Genomic DNA, 14,414 nt, shown 5'->3' with positions numbered 1-14,414 from the left:
CAGTCCAGGCCTGGAGTGTGTAATGGGGCTAAGTTAACCTACCTCCCAGCTGGTGAGGTAAACCGCAGGGCCCAGGGTGATGGAGGCAGGTGGACTTGGTCTAGAGATGCCTGCACTTGGGAATGAACTCCAGGCTACCAGTCCTACTTCGGTGGCAGCAGTTTTCCATCACTGGTTATTACAAGGTCATGTTGAAATTTTACTTCGCCCTTACTACAGATACTTAGGTGGTGTGGATTTATTTTGGTAGCTGCTTCACTGAATGAAATGCTACTTACTTAAAAGCTGCAAATAATGTGATCCCTCTGATGCGAAATTAACAGAGCTCTCTTCCCTGGTTTTATTCTTTCTAAAGGGTATTTCAGCTCAAACTATGGAGAGACTGAGGGTGACGTCCTAAGTATGAAGCAAATACTTCGGTACAAGCTTCAGTTCTGTAAGATGCCACTGTCACAATGTGTTTCAGACTCTTGAGAAGACAAAGTTTTGTATTTTAGTACTAACATTTAGTTTGAACAATTATCTAATTGTAATTCTCTAGGGTGCCAGAGATAGGTATTTCTAACTCGCCCGCTGTCCCCAATCCTGTTCACTTGTAGCATGCGCAGTGAGGTTTGCTCGGGGCTAGGCGTGTCTGGCCCGCTGTGACCGACACGGTCCCGTTGGCTGCCCTGGCCATCGCTCTGCGCCAGGGAGTGGTGTTTCCCATAGAAGGCGGTGTTTCCCAGCTAGTGGGAAGGAGCCAGAAGGCCGGCCGAGGGATACCTGTGCACTTGAGCTAACAGAGGGCCACCGTGACTCTCTGCCAGAGAATACTGAGCGCCAGGTTATACTTGAGGAAAAAACTGCCTCCAAAAAGAGGAGTCTTGACAATACACTGGTGGGGGAGATACTTTTTAAGAGGATGACACTGAACTCACACTGCTAGTTCCCTGGGCGCGCCCGAATGGGTTTTAAAAAGGGGAAAGGAGGAGCCCTCATTTTAGAAGGTAGTCTGCAGGTTCCTGCTCCCCAGTTACAGCTAATGCTGCGTAAGTTTACAAGTCCCCAGAGCGTTACCAACCAGAAAACAAGCAAAGCAGCTATTCCGAGACCTTTTCTGCTGATCAGTCAGATGTTGTAGGTTTAAAAAAAAAAAAAAAAGTGTATATTCAGGACACTTTGAAGCTGTGTAACGTACCTGAAATTATCCCCAGGGTAGGACAGGGTGCTACTATTATGTCAACTTTTTCGTAAACTTACTGGTCTGTTACTTATGAAGTAGTAACTTTTTTCCTTAAAATAAAAGTAACTTTTCTTGGATTTGGGGTGAAATTTTGTTTTAAAAGTTTAGCTTTGCTCTCATGTGATGGGCATTGTTGGCCCGGGCCTGCGATCCTCCAGTTCCTGCCCGACAAGGTGTACTTGCTGAGCCGACAAACTGTCTGGAAGGAGGAAGCAAGTACTTATTTACCAGTTAACTCTTGTAATCAAGGTTACAAAACAGGGATCTGTTCATTAACACTGTATCATTCTTGATATATAAAAAGCACTTTGTATTTAAAACTTTATTATAAATATAAATATATATATATTGATTTTTTTAACCTAGAAACTAGATATTACCTCTTGGTTGTTTGCCACATTAATATCCTCTTAGTGCTGAAACCTCACCCATTAACAGTCCTTCCTCTGTGTACCTGACAGACGTGTTTAGGTGACTGTCCACTCAAGCTCATTGCTCCTCTTGTCTTCTCATGTCAGAGCCAGTGGGCTTTAGGTCTGATCCTAGCCATTGTGTGTGAGGAGAAATTATTTTATTGCTCCTGTTAATTTCAGTACTGAGGCAGTGAAGCCATTTTGTTCTGCCAGAAGCTGACCACCTTTTCCGTGGTACTAGTAAACCATTTCCTGCACGTGTGGAAAGCTCGGTTAACTGTTTTCCATTAAAGCTTCTGTTCAAATGAGCGTTGGTACATTTGGGGAGAAGAGTCTGGGTGGTGAAATAAAAGTATTCTGGAAAATCATGGTCCTTCAGTTATGCAGAAGTCAGCACAGCCCCCTTGTCATGAGTAACGGTGACAGCTCTTGCTCAGCCGGGAGTGGTGGGAGGCCCTCGGGTGGGCTTTGGGAGCAGTCACTTGTGCTGGGACTGCATGTGTAGTGAAGAGAGGTACCTTCTCTGGGAGTCCTTAGATGTATACCAGCTACTAAGTGTAGAATTTAAAGTATAAGTTTCTCACATCTGCTGTTTTATGTTGTGCTTTTTTTTTTTTTTTTTTTTTTAATTGGGAGTTTCCATAAAAATTAGGTTTGCTAATCTGGTCCACCATATCCTGTGAGGTAGTTGGGCATCTGAAGTGCTGGTCATGTTCAGAGAGGCAGGGGATGGGGATTGCCTTAGTTTCGATATTAAAAGTAAATTTTTATAAACTCTGCATTTTAGGATTAGGAAATCATAAGGTGTTACTGTCTTTTCCTTCCTGCCCCTGGTTACGTAAATAGTTTCTCTCCTTCGCCTCAGTGCAGCTTTAGAAAATCTTTATCCTTCCAAATGAGTTTGGATCGTTGTGGACATTTTCCAAATAGTCTTTCAGGGATGGCGTCAGTGGCCTATGACCAAGACATTTGTCCTCTGCTTTGGGTCTTCATTGTGGTTTTTCTCCAATCCCGGTGGGAAGGGCTTTGAGGCATCCCCAGTGCTATTTAATATCAGTCCTCACACCATGCCTTTAATTTTAGCTCAACCCATTGTAGTCCACCGGTAAGGTAAGTGTCCCCACCTATGGCAGGCTGGAGTTCGAGAACCCTTCCTCCAGCATCTAGGCTCACCCTCAGGGGTCCCAGCCCCCCGCCTGTGGATTCTGACTCCACATCTCACCAGCCCCCAGGCCACCTTCCTTGACCGCTGCTCTCTGAGTCTGCGGGAAAGGGCATCCTCCATTCTGGCGGGCATTTACTGAACTAAACTGACGGGAGTCTGACCAGCTGTTTGGGAAAGCTGCTTATTAGCCTCACTGGCTCCTTCCTGCCGAGGCCCAGGCCTCCCCAACCTGCCCCTGAAGTGTAGGGGGGCGGGGAGCCACAGAGCTGTGCTTTCCCTGGGGGAGGGGATTCAACTGCAGCCCTAGGGGATGGTGGAGAGGACTCCACACCAAATCCAGGTATTTACTATATAAGGTCTGATCATTTAAGAATGCTGGAAACCATGCAACGTATTTCCCCCACCCCCCCATCTGTGCCACACTAATTTTGTGATTTAGATTGCTTTCATGGGTGACTGTTCAATGAAACCAGGGTTGGTTTGTTTGGGTTTTTCTTTTGCTACTTAGATATTTAAAGGTACATGTTTCTTAGTTCAAATCTCTACTGATAGTGCCCTATGGGAAGATGCTGGAACACATTTTGTAAATGTGACTTTTTTTTTTTTTTTTAGTTTTGCTTGAAGCCTGTGTCATAATGTCAGTTGCTGCTGCCTTTTTTCCTTTTATGAGGTTCCCAATGTTTCTTCCAGAAAATTTATTTATGCAAGTCAGGTGACTCTTAGACCACAAGACCATTTGATGATAAACAAATTATCATTAGGTGCATATCTTATTGATATTTTGTGAAATGTTATGCCTGTGTTGCAAAAGTTGAATAGTTTTGTCTTTATATATTGCTGTCTTCAGTGTACAGCATGGTTTTACTTAACTGAATGTTACTGTTGAATATTTTCTTCTTATAGAAGAGACCATGCCCTTTTGTATGACATGTTTTAATAAATGTTATCTGTTGACTTTGTAAAAGTTTTGTTTTTCACTCTGGGTATATGACCACGTATTTTTGTTTTTATTCTGGCTTCTGCCACCTGAGAGTAAAAATTATATTGGGGCTAGTGTCAAGTAGTCTCATCGGATGAGTAGTGAATGGCCACGGCATGACTCATCAGAAGTTCTGGGGATTATCTGATTGTAAACCCCCAATGGGGGGGGGGGGTTAGCTCATTATAAATCCAGTATTTAGCTGTGTTGGGTATTCTCTGCTTGCTCCTCCAGATCCCCTCCCCGGCTGGTGTTTCTCCGTGGCCCTGTCCTTGTGCTTCTGGTTACCATCTGCCAGAGAGAGTCACACGGAGAGGAGCTTGGTAGATGAGAGTGGGGGGCTTCATCCCCCTGGCTCCTTCCTGTCAGGGGCCTAGGCTCCTTCAGGCAACCTCAGGCTGTGGTAACCAAGCCCTCCCCCGGCCTTTCTGTCTGAGGACTGCTCCTGACTCCCTGTTTGGCCAGGCCCAGCCCCTGGACTCTGCTGTCCTTGTGGCCCCTAATCCCACCTGCTGACATCCTTTGTGGATGTTCCTTTGTGAAACTCCTCAGTGCCCCAGCTGAGTAGTCTGTCCTTCCCGCCAGCACCCTGGCTAATGCCTCAGGTAGACTCATTCACGCGTGGGCCCCGCTGTGATTGAGAGCAGGTGGTAGATGAGTGAGTGGAAGTGGGGCAGCAGCTGCAGGGGGGAGCTGGCGTTCAAGTGGCCGTAAGGCCAGTGTGGTGATGCTTCCATGCTCTTCAATTGGAGCTCTGCCTCACCTCACTTCGCCCTCTCCCACTCACCCCTCTAGGCCCCCCCAGAACAAACCCTCAAGCAGCCACAGCGCTCTTTAAAAGTGCTGCAGGCACTGAGGGCCCCACGTATTTCCTAACAACAGCTCATTACCGAGACACTGCTTGTTTTAGACCAAACTTAACCATCTTCCCACACAAACCTTCTGTTACCACTGTTTGTTGTGAGGTTTTTCTTCCTCTCCCCGTTGCTGATTTTGAAGCCAACTGCACATTGCCTCAGCTAGCTTCACCATTCTGTGTGGGGAAGATGTCCAGAAGGACTGTTTTCTAGCCTTTTTATGAAGTGGGGCCTGTCCATCCTGACCAAGGGCAAACAGCTCAAACCCTGCTGCAGTGGTGACCCCTGTGACCCTTGTTTTCACCCCTCCTGGGTACCCCTGGTTGCTAGCAAGCCAGCCCACCTAGGAAGCAGGTTTTTCCACAAGGCTCCCGCAGGGGAGGAGCCCTCGAGGGTGAAGATGAGAAGCACTGTGTTCCTTATCAGAAGAAAGGAGAAGATGAAGTGGCTCATTTGTGTTTGGGAACAGAAGGGGGGTGGGATGTGAGGGGTGTTACCCAGATGGAGCATGTAACACCTGTGCAGTTTATTTAGATTTCCTGAGTCAGTTCACCGCTTCCCACCAAACCAGCGGCGCGTTCCTGGAGACGGACTCCATGCCCAAGCGTTTCGGAGGGTGCCCAGCTCTCGAGTTTGCCATAGTCAATGGACCAGTTAGCAGACCCGCAGCAGGACGTGAGGTAAGCCGGAACTTGGTAGAACAGCCATTTATTATTTGGGAAATGATTTTAAAGATGCTTTCAATGCAGAAGGGTAAAGATAAGAACTCTGCCTTTCCGTCCCTATCATGTACTTTTTTTTTTTTTTTTTTTTTGCGGAAACTTGGTGTTTGTGTTCAGAGTTCGGAGAATAAAGATGGACACAAATGGTATTTTCCTCACTTACTGAGAAACCGGAAGGAGGTGGAGGGGTGCAGGGGTCTCCCAGACTTTTCTGGGCTGGTTTGACTAGATTGAATCAAAACCAGATGATTTGATTGCCTAATATTGTACCACTTTTAATTTCTTCCAAATGGATAATTGTGCCTTATGAGTGGATGGATGCAACTGCAGGAAAGTCACAGCTGTCCTTTTGAGGGAGTATGTGGGCTCTATAAAAACAAGGTAATTCCTCAGCAGTGTTGTAGGTAAATACATGCTATAAAAAATAGCGGCTTTCTCCTTCAACCCTGGTGATTATGCGTGCTATTTTTTTCTTCCTTCTATTCCAAAATAAGAAGCCAGTACTAATGCCATTAAATGTATTTATAACTTAATAAGATACTAGTTACTCCCCAGAGAACATTGGTCTGCCTAATGGAACAGCTAACCTTTATTAATGGAAGCAAAAGGCTGCCTCTAGAACCGCCTCTGGCGTGTTAATTTGGGGTCAGTGATGCTGTGATAAAATCTCACTTGTTAGGTTTTTCCGGAAAGATCCTCAGTCGCACAGCTCTGCACTCACGATGGATGGATGCCAAGTTGCTAAACTGCTGGCATTCTTGCAGGATCTGGCTTAGTAGAAGTTGTAGGTTTTAAAATGATAGCAGTGACCTTGAACCGAGCTAGGAAGGTTTAATTTTTACCTCATTTATAAGGCAAGTCGTGTGTAAACTGTCTGCCTATTCACAAGATGAAGATACAAGAGAATTTTTCTTGAGTTTTTTTGTTTTTAACTGCAGTCTATATAATTACTGGCTTCTGAACACCCACCTGACCCATTGCACACCGTGGCTACTTTAATAAATATAAGGAAAATTGGTATTACAGACTAAAGATAATAGCTTAATGAAGTTTCATTGCATGCTTAACATGCTGAGTACCTCACTTGCATTAATTCATTTATGTCTGTCCCAGGAGGTAGAATTTTCTTCCAGGCAACTTCCTGTAGCAGGAAAGGATGTTACGGAAACTCTCAAAACTCTTACTGCTTAGCCAGCAGGGCTGTCAGTGGCTGAGGGTGAGATTCATACCATCGCCCCTCCCCACCTATAGGGTGCTGAGTGCGGCTTGTGATGCCATGGAGCTCACACAGAGCCAGGCCAGATTGTCCTGGTGGGTGACTCACTAGATACCCCTTGAGTTCTTGTACTCTGTTCTCTTTGGAGAAATGGACTGTTCCAGGCCTGGCATCAGCAGCTAACCCTACTTGAATTCAGGAAAACCCTCCTTGGATTCAGGAAATGCATGTAGAAAAATAGCCCCAGGATGGAGAGTCCCATGATTTTCAAACTGGTAGGAAAGTTCTGTCAAGGCCTGCTGCGAAGACTGGGCAGAGAAGAGGGGCAAGGCCCCATCCTTACCTCCATCCCCTTCCAACCAGAGCAGCTCTGGTGGCACGTGGCACTCTTCTCGTGCCACCTTTACCCAGAGCCTGCTGTGTTCCACTCACTCCTGTGAGCACTGTCTGTGGACGAACTCCACCCTCAACGCCAGCTCTCCAAGGGAGGTGCTAGTGCATTCCTGCTGGCGGAAGGACATTGATGGCAGAGCCAGGAGTCAAGCCCAGGCAGCCCAAGACCTGGGTCCCACTGAGCTACTGCGCCCTGTGCTGTTGAGTGACCGCCTGTCTAAGGGTTACAAACATCGGGTGTCCTGGGAGTTAAATTTTGACTGTAAATCATCTAGAGAGGGGCTCCAAAGGCCAAGGGCATATCTGGGCCCCCTGGCCTGGTGCTTATCTCCAGGATATTGTGGGTCTCAACATCAGTAGCACCTGCTTATCTCTGATTTGGGGGCCCCAAGCTGACCCACCCTGTTCCATCAGCCTCTGGGACAGCCACTCCTTCCTAACTGCCCTCAATCCCACCTTACCACGTGACTGCTGCTTAGCTTCACATCCAAGGTCCACATTAGCCTGCTTATCTGCTGATTCACACGTGAGCCCTGGCTGCTCTCCTTAGGCTTCTTTTTGTCCTTGTGTGGGTGATTTTCTCCACCTTGAATGCTCATCCTTGTCTTTTCCATCCAGGCTTCCCTAATCCTGGCCCTTCTGGAAAACTTTATTTTTCAGGCCCTACAAAAATAATTTCTGACACCTTCCATGAGGACCCTCAGAAACACTCAGTGACTACATTTCATTTTGAACTTAGCTCTGCTGTAGCATTTGTCACTGTATTATGACTGTATATGCCATCCAGTCTTCACACACACCCCTAACCCCTGCTAGACATTGAGCGCCTCAGAAGTAGAAATTATGTCTTAATTTTCTCTGGCTGTTCCTGGCACAGTCCTGATCCACAGCAATTCTTACTGCTGAAATAGAAAAATAATTATAAATGCAGATTCATGGTTGAATCTCTATCCGTTACAGATGTATACTTTTTGCTTCATCAAAGACCTTTCTCAGGAAGTATGGGCTCCCAACGACTATGAAATACCCTCTTCCGACCAACACCAGCTAAGTGTTGCTGACATGACCTGTTGGCTGAGAGTTCTGAGATAAGCACAGGCCCTGTTTCCTAATGCAAATGAGAGATTTTCTACCTGTGCAGATACTTGACTGTAATACTGGACACTGGTTTATTTAACTAGGCAGAAGAGGGCAGTGGGATTTATCAGAAAATGATTTCTGGTAGGAACAACTTAGCCAACGAGTTCCTTTGGAAGCAGGCCAGACCGAATTGCCACACTCCTTATGAAACAGATCAGCCCCAGCGAGAGAAAAAAAGGACTAATTTCTTCAGAGAAGCTTGTTCCAGAAGAGGGCATATTTTCAGTGAGATTTTGGCGCTGTCTAAAACAGACGGTCCCATGTGTTTGGTGCTGCTTCTAATACTAAAACTTGTGGCAATTGATTAAGGGTCAAAAGTGGCTTTGGGGCAATATTCAAACTGATTGTTCCAAACTGAGCTTCAAGTAATATTAATAGTAGAATGCTGTGGCTGGGAAATAGAATCTGGGCTAGGTGGGGGCAGGGAGAGTATGTGCAATGAAATTCCTGTGAGTGCTCTCCAAGGGGGCGCGGCTTGAGTCTTCCCTGACCATTTGAGAGTGGAAAGGGCAGAGTGTGTCTGACTGCCATGGCTCTGCTGGAAGTGGTTTCCGAAGCTTGGCAGGGCAGGGGTTTCTGATCTTTTCAAGTGGAAGGACCATTTCTGATTGTACAACGTTTTGCAGAGCCCCCTCCCCCTGTGATAATAGTCAAAATCAGGAAACAAGTAGGAATTCAGTAATGCTTACATGCATTTGTATTTATTCTTTGCAAAGTTAAGAAGTGTTAACAGAAACATGGAAGAGCTCAAAAGTAGCTTTATATCTTTTCAGGACCTATGCTTTGATTCATTCATTCACTCATTTATTTATTAAATATTTATTGGCCCGCAGCAGCTCTGGCGCTGGGCAAGGCATCGGATGGTGAGTCTCTGTCTCCAGACATTGTGAAAAGCACTCTGGAGCAAAAAGCATGGACCTTTGCTGTCTGTGTCACATAAGTGACTGACCCTTGTGAATCCAGATGTGTAAATAAGATTGAGCCATCAACTTCACGAAGACACTTCTCAAACCTGGTGGTGGGTGGTAACTGATACTCTGTTAGCTCTGGATGTGGCCTAAGCCACCTGGCTTAATTTATCTGTGGTATAAGATCCCTGCCATGTCCTGTAATAGTTCTATAGCTGCCCTCAATCTCACTTGTTTTTCTGGGTTTTCAACTAACTCATCACTGTCACCCTTAGAATAAAAGGGGGCAAGATGATGACTCCTGTATTTCTGCCTCCCAGGCTTTCCCTTTCCCTCATTTTTGAGCAGAACCCCCTTATCATCCACCATCGTCAGGCACATTGAATTCACGAGGACAAGATGGACGCTTTAGAATATACCAGTAAAGGGCGCACTCTAGTAGGTAGACTCATGCTTCAAATACAAGTGTCAGGGCCTCATACTATGTGCTGTCGTAGATGCTGGGGCTATAGATAAGTAAAGTAGACACAAATCCATGCTCTGCTACAGTTCACAGGCTAGAGGCTGGTGAGACTTGTGCCTCTAATGCTAATGAGAAGCACCTCGGACTCCCGGGCACAGGATGATGAGGGCAGGCAGGAAGCCTTGCAGGAGCAGCCAGTGACTGAGCAGGGCCTGAAAGGATGGGTGGAATTCTGACCCGTGGATTGGAATGAAGAAGCCAAACCTACCCAGAGGGAGAAGCTTGCAGGGGGCATGGAGTTGGGGAAGTGTGAAAGGAGAGGGGAAATGCCCTAAGAGAGGTAGATTTGGGGACCAAGCTGTTACTATGGTAATGGGTATCACCTACCAAGCATTTACAGTATGCCAGGCTCTGTGCGATATTCTTTACCTGTAATATCTCTTTTGATCTTTGCTCCAACCAGCTTCAAATGTAAGGTAAAGTGAGGCTCAGAGAGGCTAAGGAAGTGTTAGAGCCAGAATTGCAAGCTAGGTCATCTGAGTCTGCACCTAAGCTCAGGGCAGTTGCACCATGGTGATGCTCAGGGTAATGAATGGCTGCAGAGCCCAGGCTGAGTTGTGTGGCCTGGCATCTGTAGGCGAAGATCAGAGGTGACAGGAAGGGTAACCGGATGGAATTGCTTGACCTAGGACAAGTGTTTATGCTGCGTGCCTGCATGGCTCAGTACCAGATAATAGGCTTGCCATTGTCATCTTCTAGGTCTGGAACAGGTGTTTGGAGAGAGGAGTCATCATGAGCCCAGGTAGGCCAAGTTCAAAGTCAGTGATGGATTGGAGCAAGCTGGACCCATAGTAGCCTACTGGGAGGCTGTTCACCCAGCAGGGCTGTCTGAAAACAAGAATTGCACAGGCTCCTCTACACTTGGGTGTCTTCTGTGGGCTTTTTGGCTCTGTCACTGGCCATGTACCCTCCAGTCACGCCCACACGCCAAATTCCAATTAGCAATCCTTTAAATGGAAATCAGAAATTGCTCCACCAGTGTCCTCCATAAGGAGCAACACAGGCTCCGTCTTTTCTCCATGAAGGTCACCAGAAGAAGGGTGGCTGGCAGGGAAGTCAAGAACCCATCCCACATACATTCAATTCTTTAAAGACTTGGAAGGTGGCTGTCACCACCCCTGTCCTCGTGATCTCTCACCTAGGTTATTGCGCCAGCCTGGTCTCCCCACCCCACTTCCTCCTACACACACCTGCCAGCTTCACTCTTCCTCCATGTCCCCAGGCTGCTCTGAAACCTCCAGGGGGCCCCTAATTTCCAAGCAGGCCCCAAATCTCCAGACTGACACATCAGTGTACCCACCTCATAGTGAAGGAAAGTGATGGCTTTTTTTTGTTCATTTCTGCTGAGAAACCTTTCTGATTGGTTTTCACTAGTTCCCCATCATACCTACTCTAGTCTCCAGCCAAATTCCAAGTCCTTGAATTTGCCCTCAATCCCCCATATCCACAAGCTCACCTGCCTCTCTGCCATGGGCGCCCTCGTTGCTCTCTCTTCCTGCCAGAATCCTGTCCAGAATAAAGGCTCACTGTCCACTCCCCTTGTAAGAAGGTGTCACCTGTCCACTCTTAGAGCCCCACGAAGCCTGGGTTGTCACACAGGCATTACCTGCAGGGAAAGTCTCTCTCTCTGAGAACCAGTGAGCGGAGACCCAGTGTCTGTTCGTGACATTTCTGTGTCCCTCACAGCATAGAGCCGGTGCCCAACAAGTTTGTTCAGTTGAAGTCAAAAAACCCTGCTCCAGCCTATAGGAAGGGGTTGGGTGTGGCGGTAACAAGGTCAGGGATGGGGAGACCGAACTGCTCTCCGAGACAAAGACACATCCAGTTTTTGCTCTGTGAGGGCTGAAAATGTATGAAACTGCACCCCTGCTGGTTATATTCCTGCTTGGAAATTTAATCGCCCAGCAAATTCAGATTTTTTGCAACCAGCCACCCCCAAGCCAGAAACTGCTTCAGGAATTACTGAGTGTTGAAGGTCGGTTTTGTCACCATTTTGTTACTTCAAGTTGCTCCCCTCTTGGGCACTGAAATGTGTGGGCTCCTCAGTAAGGGCCCTGGGGCATCTCTACAGCCCACGGGCAGCTGCTGCAGCAGGGGTGCATGCCTGGAGTCAGGAACAGAACCAGGGCACAAACCAGGTCAGACGGCCATCACCCCACAGCCGAGCTGCTTCTGCTCCCCCATCTCTCCAACCTCTTCGCAAATGGAGGCCGCTGATAACTCAGCTGTGTTTTCTTTTTGAACTTAGAAAGATGACGAGCTTGGCTGACTTTAAAAACAGTGTCTTCCTTGTTCTTTGAGTAATCTTATCAGCGTCACAAACCGCTCCTTTCAGAAGTCTGGACCCCAAAGAACACCCTCTGCCTTGGGCAGGATGCAAGTCAGCTTGTTATTCTCCAGTGTGCCTGGAGGCAGCTTGTCCTGTGATCAGAGAGACACTGGGGGAATTCTCAGGGTGGATGGACAGCCCCAGAATCTGGAGTTGGGAACCCCCAGCCCCAGGTATGACCCTTATCTGCTCCAGGCAAAACTGTTACATGTTCTTAAAAGACTTTCTCTAGACAACAGCTGCACTTTCTAAGCAGCTGCTGACCCCTGGCCACCGTCAGAGGTGAGACTATAGAACTTGCACAGACAGGGATCAGGGAAGAGACCCTGGCTGAGGCTTCCTCCTGGTTCTCTAGGAAAAGAAAGCTTTCTTTTGGTGGAGTGTAATAACCCCTAGGGACACAAAGATGGGCTGGGCTTGCTCTTTTCACTCTCTTTGAGGTAGTTTAAACTTAAGAGAGATTTCACAAAAACTTGCACTATCATCGTGTGATTCAGTTCTGTGCCTCAGGATTTCCTGCTGGCCACATACACTTTTTTTTTGTGTGTGTAACTGAAGTATGATAGAGCATAAAAGACACAAACCAAACGCACAACTCAAAGAATGACCACAGAATGAAGGCGCCATGTCACCAGTATCTCGATCCAAACACAGGGTGAAACTCCCCCTTCCTTCTTCCAAAAGCAACCTGTCTGACCAGTAGCACCATAGGTTAGTTCTGCCTGTCTTTGAACTTTCTGTAAACGGCATCATACAGTGCACACTCTTGTGTCTGGCTGCTTTAGCTTTGCCCGTGTTATTGCATGTGGTTGTAGTTCCCCACACTCATTTTTAATTCATTTGTTCTTGAACATGCAGCTCGAACTCCATCAGCCTACCCTACTCCATGGCAGTTCAGCTAAGAGGGACGCCGTCACACATAATCCTCCTCCTGCTAGAAATAGCATTCCCATCTACGGGAATGTGACGCAAAAAGAGGAAATGATGTGTATTTGGAGAGCTTCCTGGACCAACAATGTGACTTGAATTCTAGTGAGCAAAGAAGGGATGCCTTTACATGTTGGCCTCCAATTCTTTCTGCTGGGTTTCTGGACCTCCCTTAGACAGCTAAGGTCAGGCTGTCTTTGGGGTGTGCTTTAGAATTCAAGAGGGTCTTTCTGCTGAAGTTTAACTGGGAGAGGGATCTAGAGTCTGAAATATCTGCAAAGCTTAAAGAAGCACCCTAGACATTTTTGTAAAGATTTATTTATTATGCGTACAAGAACTGGGGTGTAGGCCAGAGGTATGGGGGTGGAAGGATTCACCAGAGACAGTGGGTTGCAGAACAGGCGGATCTACTGAAATACACTGCTGAAGGGAGCAGCAGGCGGGACGGGAGTGGTCTGCTGCACCTTGTGGGTCAGCTCCCTGGCCGGGAATTGAATTCATGCCACAGTGGCTCGCAATAGCTTGATAGCACTGAGACCAACCCCTGCACCACCAGGAAGGCTCATAGACATTTTGTTGATAGGAATGGCCACCCTATGGGTGAGTTTCTGGAACACATTGTTTTACAAGATTGCTGATGTGTTGATGGAAGTGAGCCTGGTGGAGTGGACTCTCCCACCGCAAGGGAGCCTTGTCAGTTACATACTGCAAGAGCCCTGGGAGTGCTGCTGTCACTCATCTTTTAGAGGTAAACTCTGCCTGTTTTTCTGTAGAAAGGTCAGGTGAGCAACAGTTCTAAGAGGCACTTGGAGGAAGGACGCAAGAGAGCCAGAAGAGGGCTGGAATGCCACCTACTCAGGAGGGTCCTGGGAGTCTGCATCCCCAGTTCTGAGTGGGCTCATCCTAGTGGGATCCAACTAGTGCCTGAGCTCTTTTGTCCTTTCTCTGTTACTTGTTTTTAAACATATATTAAGCACTCGTCTGGGGCCCAGCTTGGTGCTGGGCAGAGACCACAGTGGGGAGCAAGGCAGAGTGCCTCCTCGCAAGTCACAGGAAGCCCCTGACAACAGGAAATGCTGGTAACTTGAAGAGTTGTGAGAGAGCTAGATAAGGTCCCTGTTGTTAAGCTGCTTCTGCGACAGTCAGCAGAGGGGCTCAGTGTCAGCTCCCATGTAGCTGGACATGTAGAGGAGCCTCAGCAGGAAAATAACAACTCATCCTAACACACCCCAGTGAATATGAGCCACTGCTGTGAGTGCCTCCTACACAGGGCCCTTTGTAAAGCACTTTACAATCAAATGCCATACTCCTCCCAACACCCCTTTGGGAGCAGAACACTTTCTGTCTCCATCCTAGAGATGTTCAGAGAGGTTCGGGGAGGGGGGGGGCTGGGGGGGTGGGCATCTTAACTTCCTTCAATGAGTTTTGGCCATGAAAACTGCCCTTCATGCAGCGCTTGCCCCAGGCTGAGCCTAACGAGAGTTCAGGCCTGGGAAATCTGCCCAGGAAGTCGAAGTGAGTGAGCTTGTCCAACTTCATCAAAACTCAGGGAAACCCAAGAAAGAGGCCATGAAGCTGCTTCCGGGAAGAGGAGAGCCGGTTCAGGTCACTCACTTG

The 14,414-nt window shown here is 47.4% G+C and overlaps 1 protein-coding gene across 1 annotated transcript in view; it reads left to right on the top strand.

The window, feature by feature from the left end:
• The window catches only part of ZBTB34 (zinc finger and BTB domain containing 34), a 46,521-nt gene that overhangs the window by 684 nt on the left and 31,423 nt on the right, over positions 1–14,414 (top strand). Inside the window, exons 2-3 of the mRNA XM_037492761.2 lie at positions 356–3,564; positions 5,174–5,319. Of these exons, the coding sequence (XP_037348658.1) occupies positions 5,285–5,319 (35 nt within the window). The 5' untranslated portion in view covers positions 356–3,564; positions 5,174–5,284. The remainder of the gene's footprint in view (positions 1–355; positions 3,565–5,173; positions 5,320–14,414) is intronic.

This window comes from Talpa occidentalis, unplaced genomic scaffold, assembly GCF_014898055.3.
Source record: "Talpa occidentalis isolate TD23 unplaced genomic scaffold, MPIMG_talOcc4v2.1 talOcc4.7, whole genome shotgun sequence".
NCBI lineage: Eukaryota > Metazoa > Chordata > Mammalia > Eulipotyphla > Talpidae > Talpa > Talpa occidentalis.
This window is presented reverse-complemented; position numbering and strand designations above follow the sequence as displayed.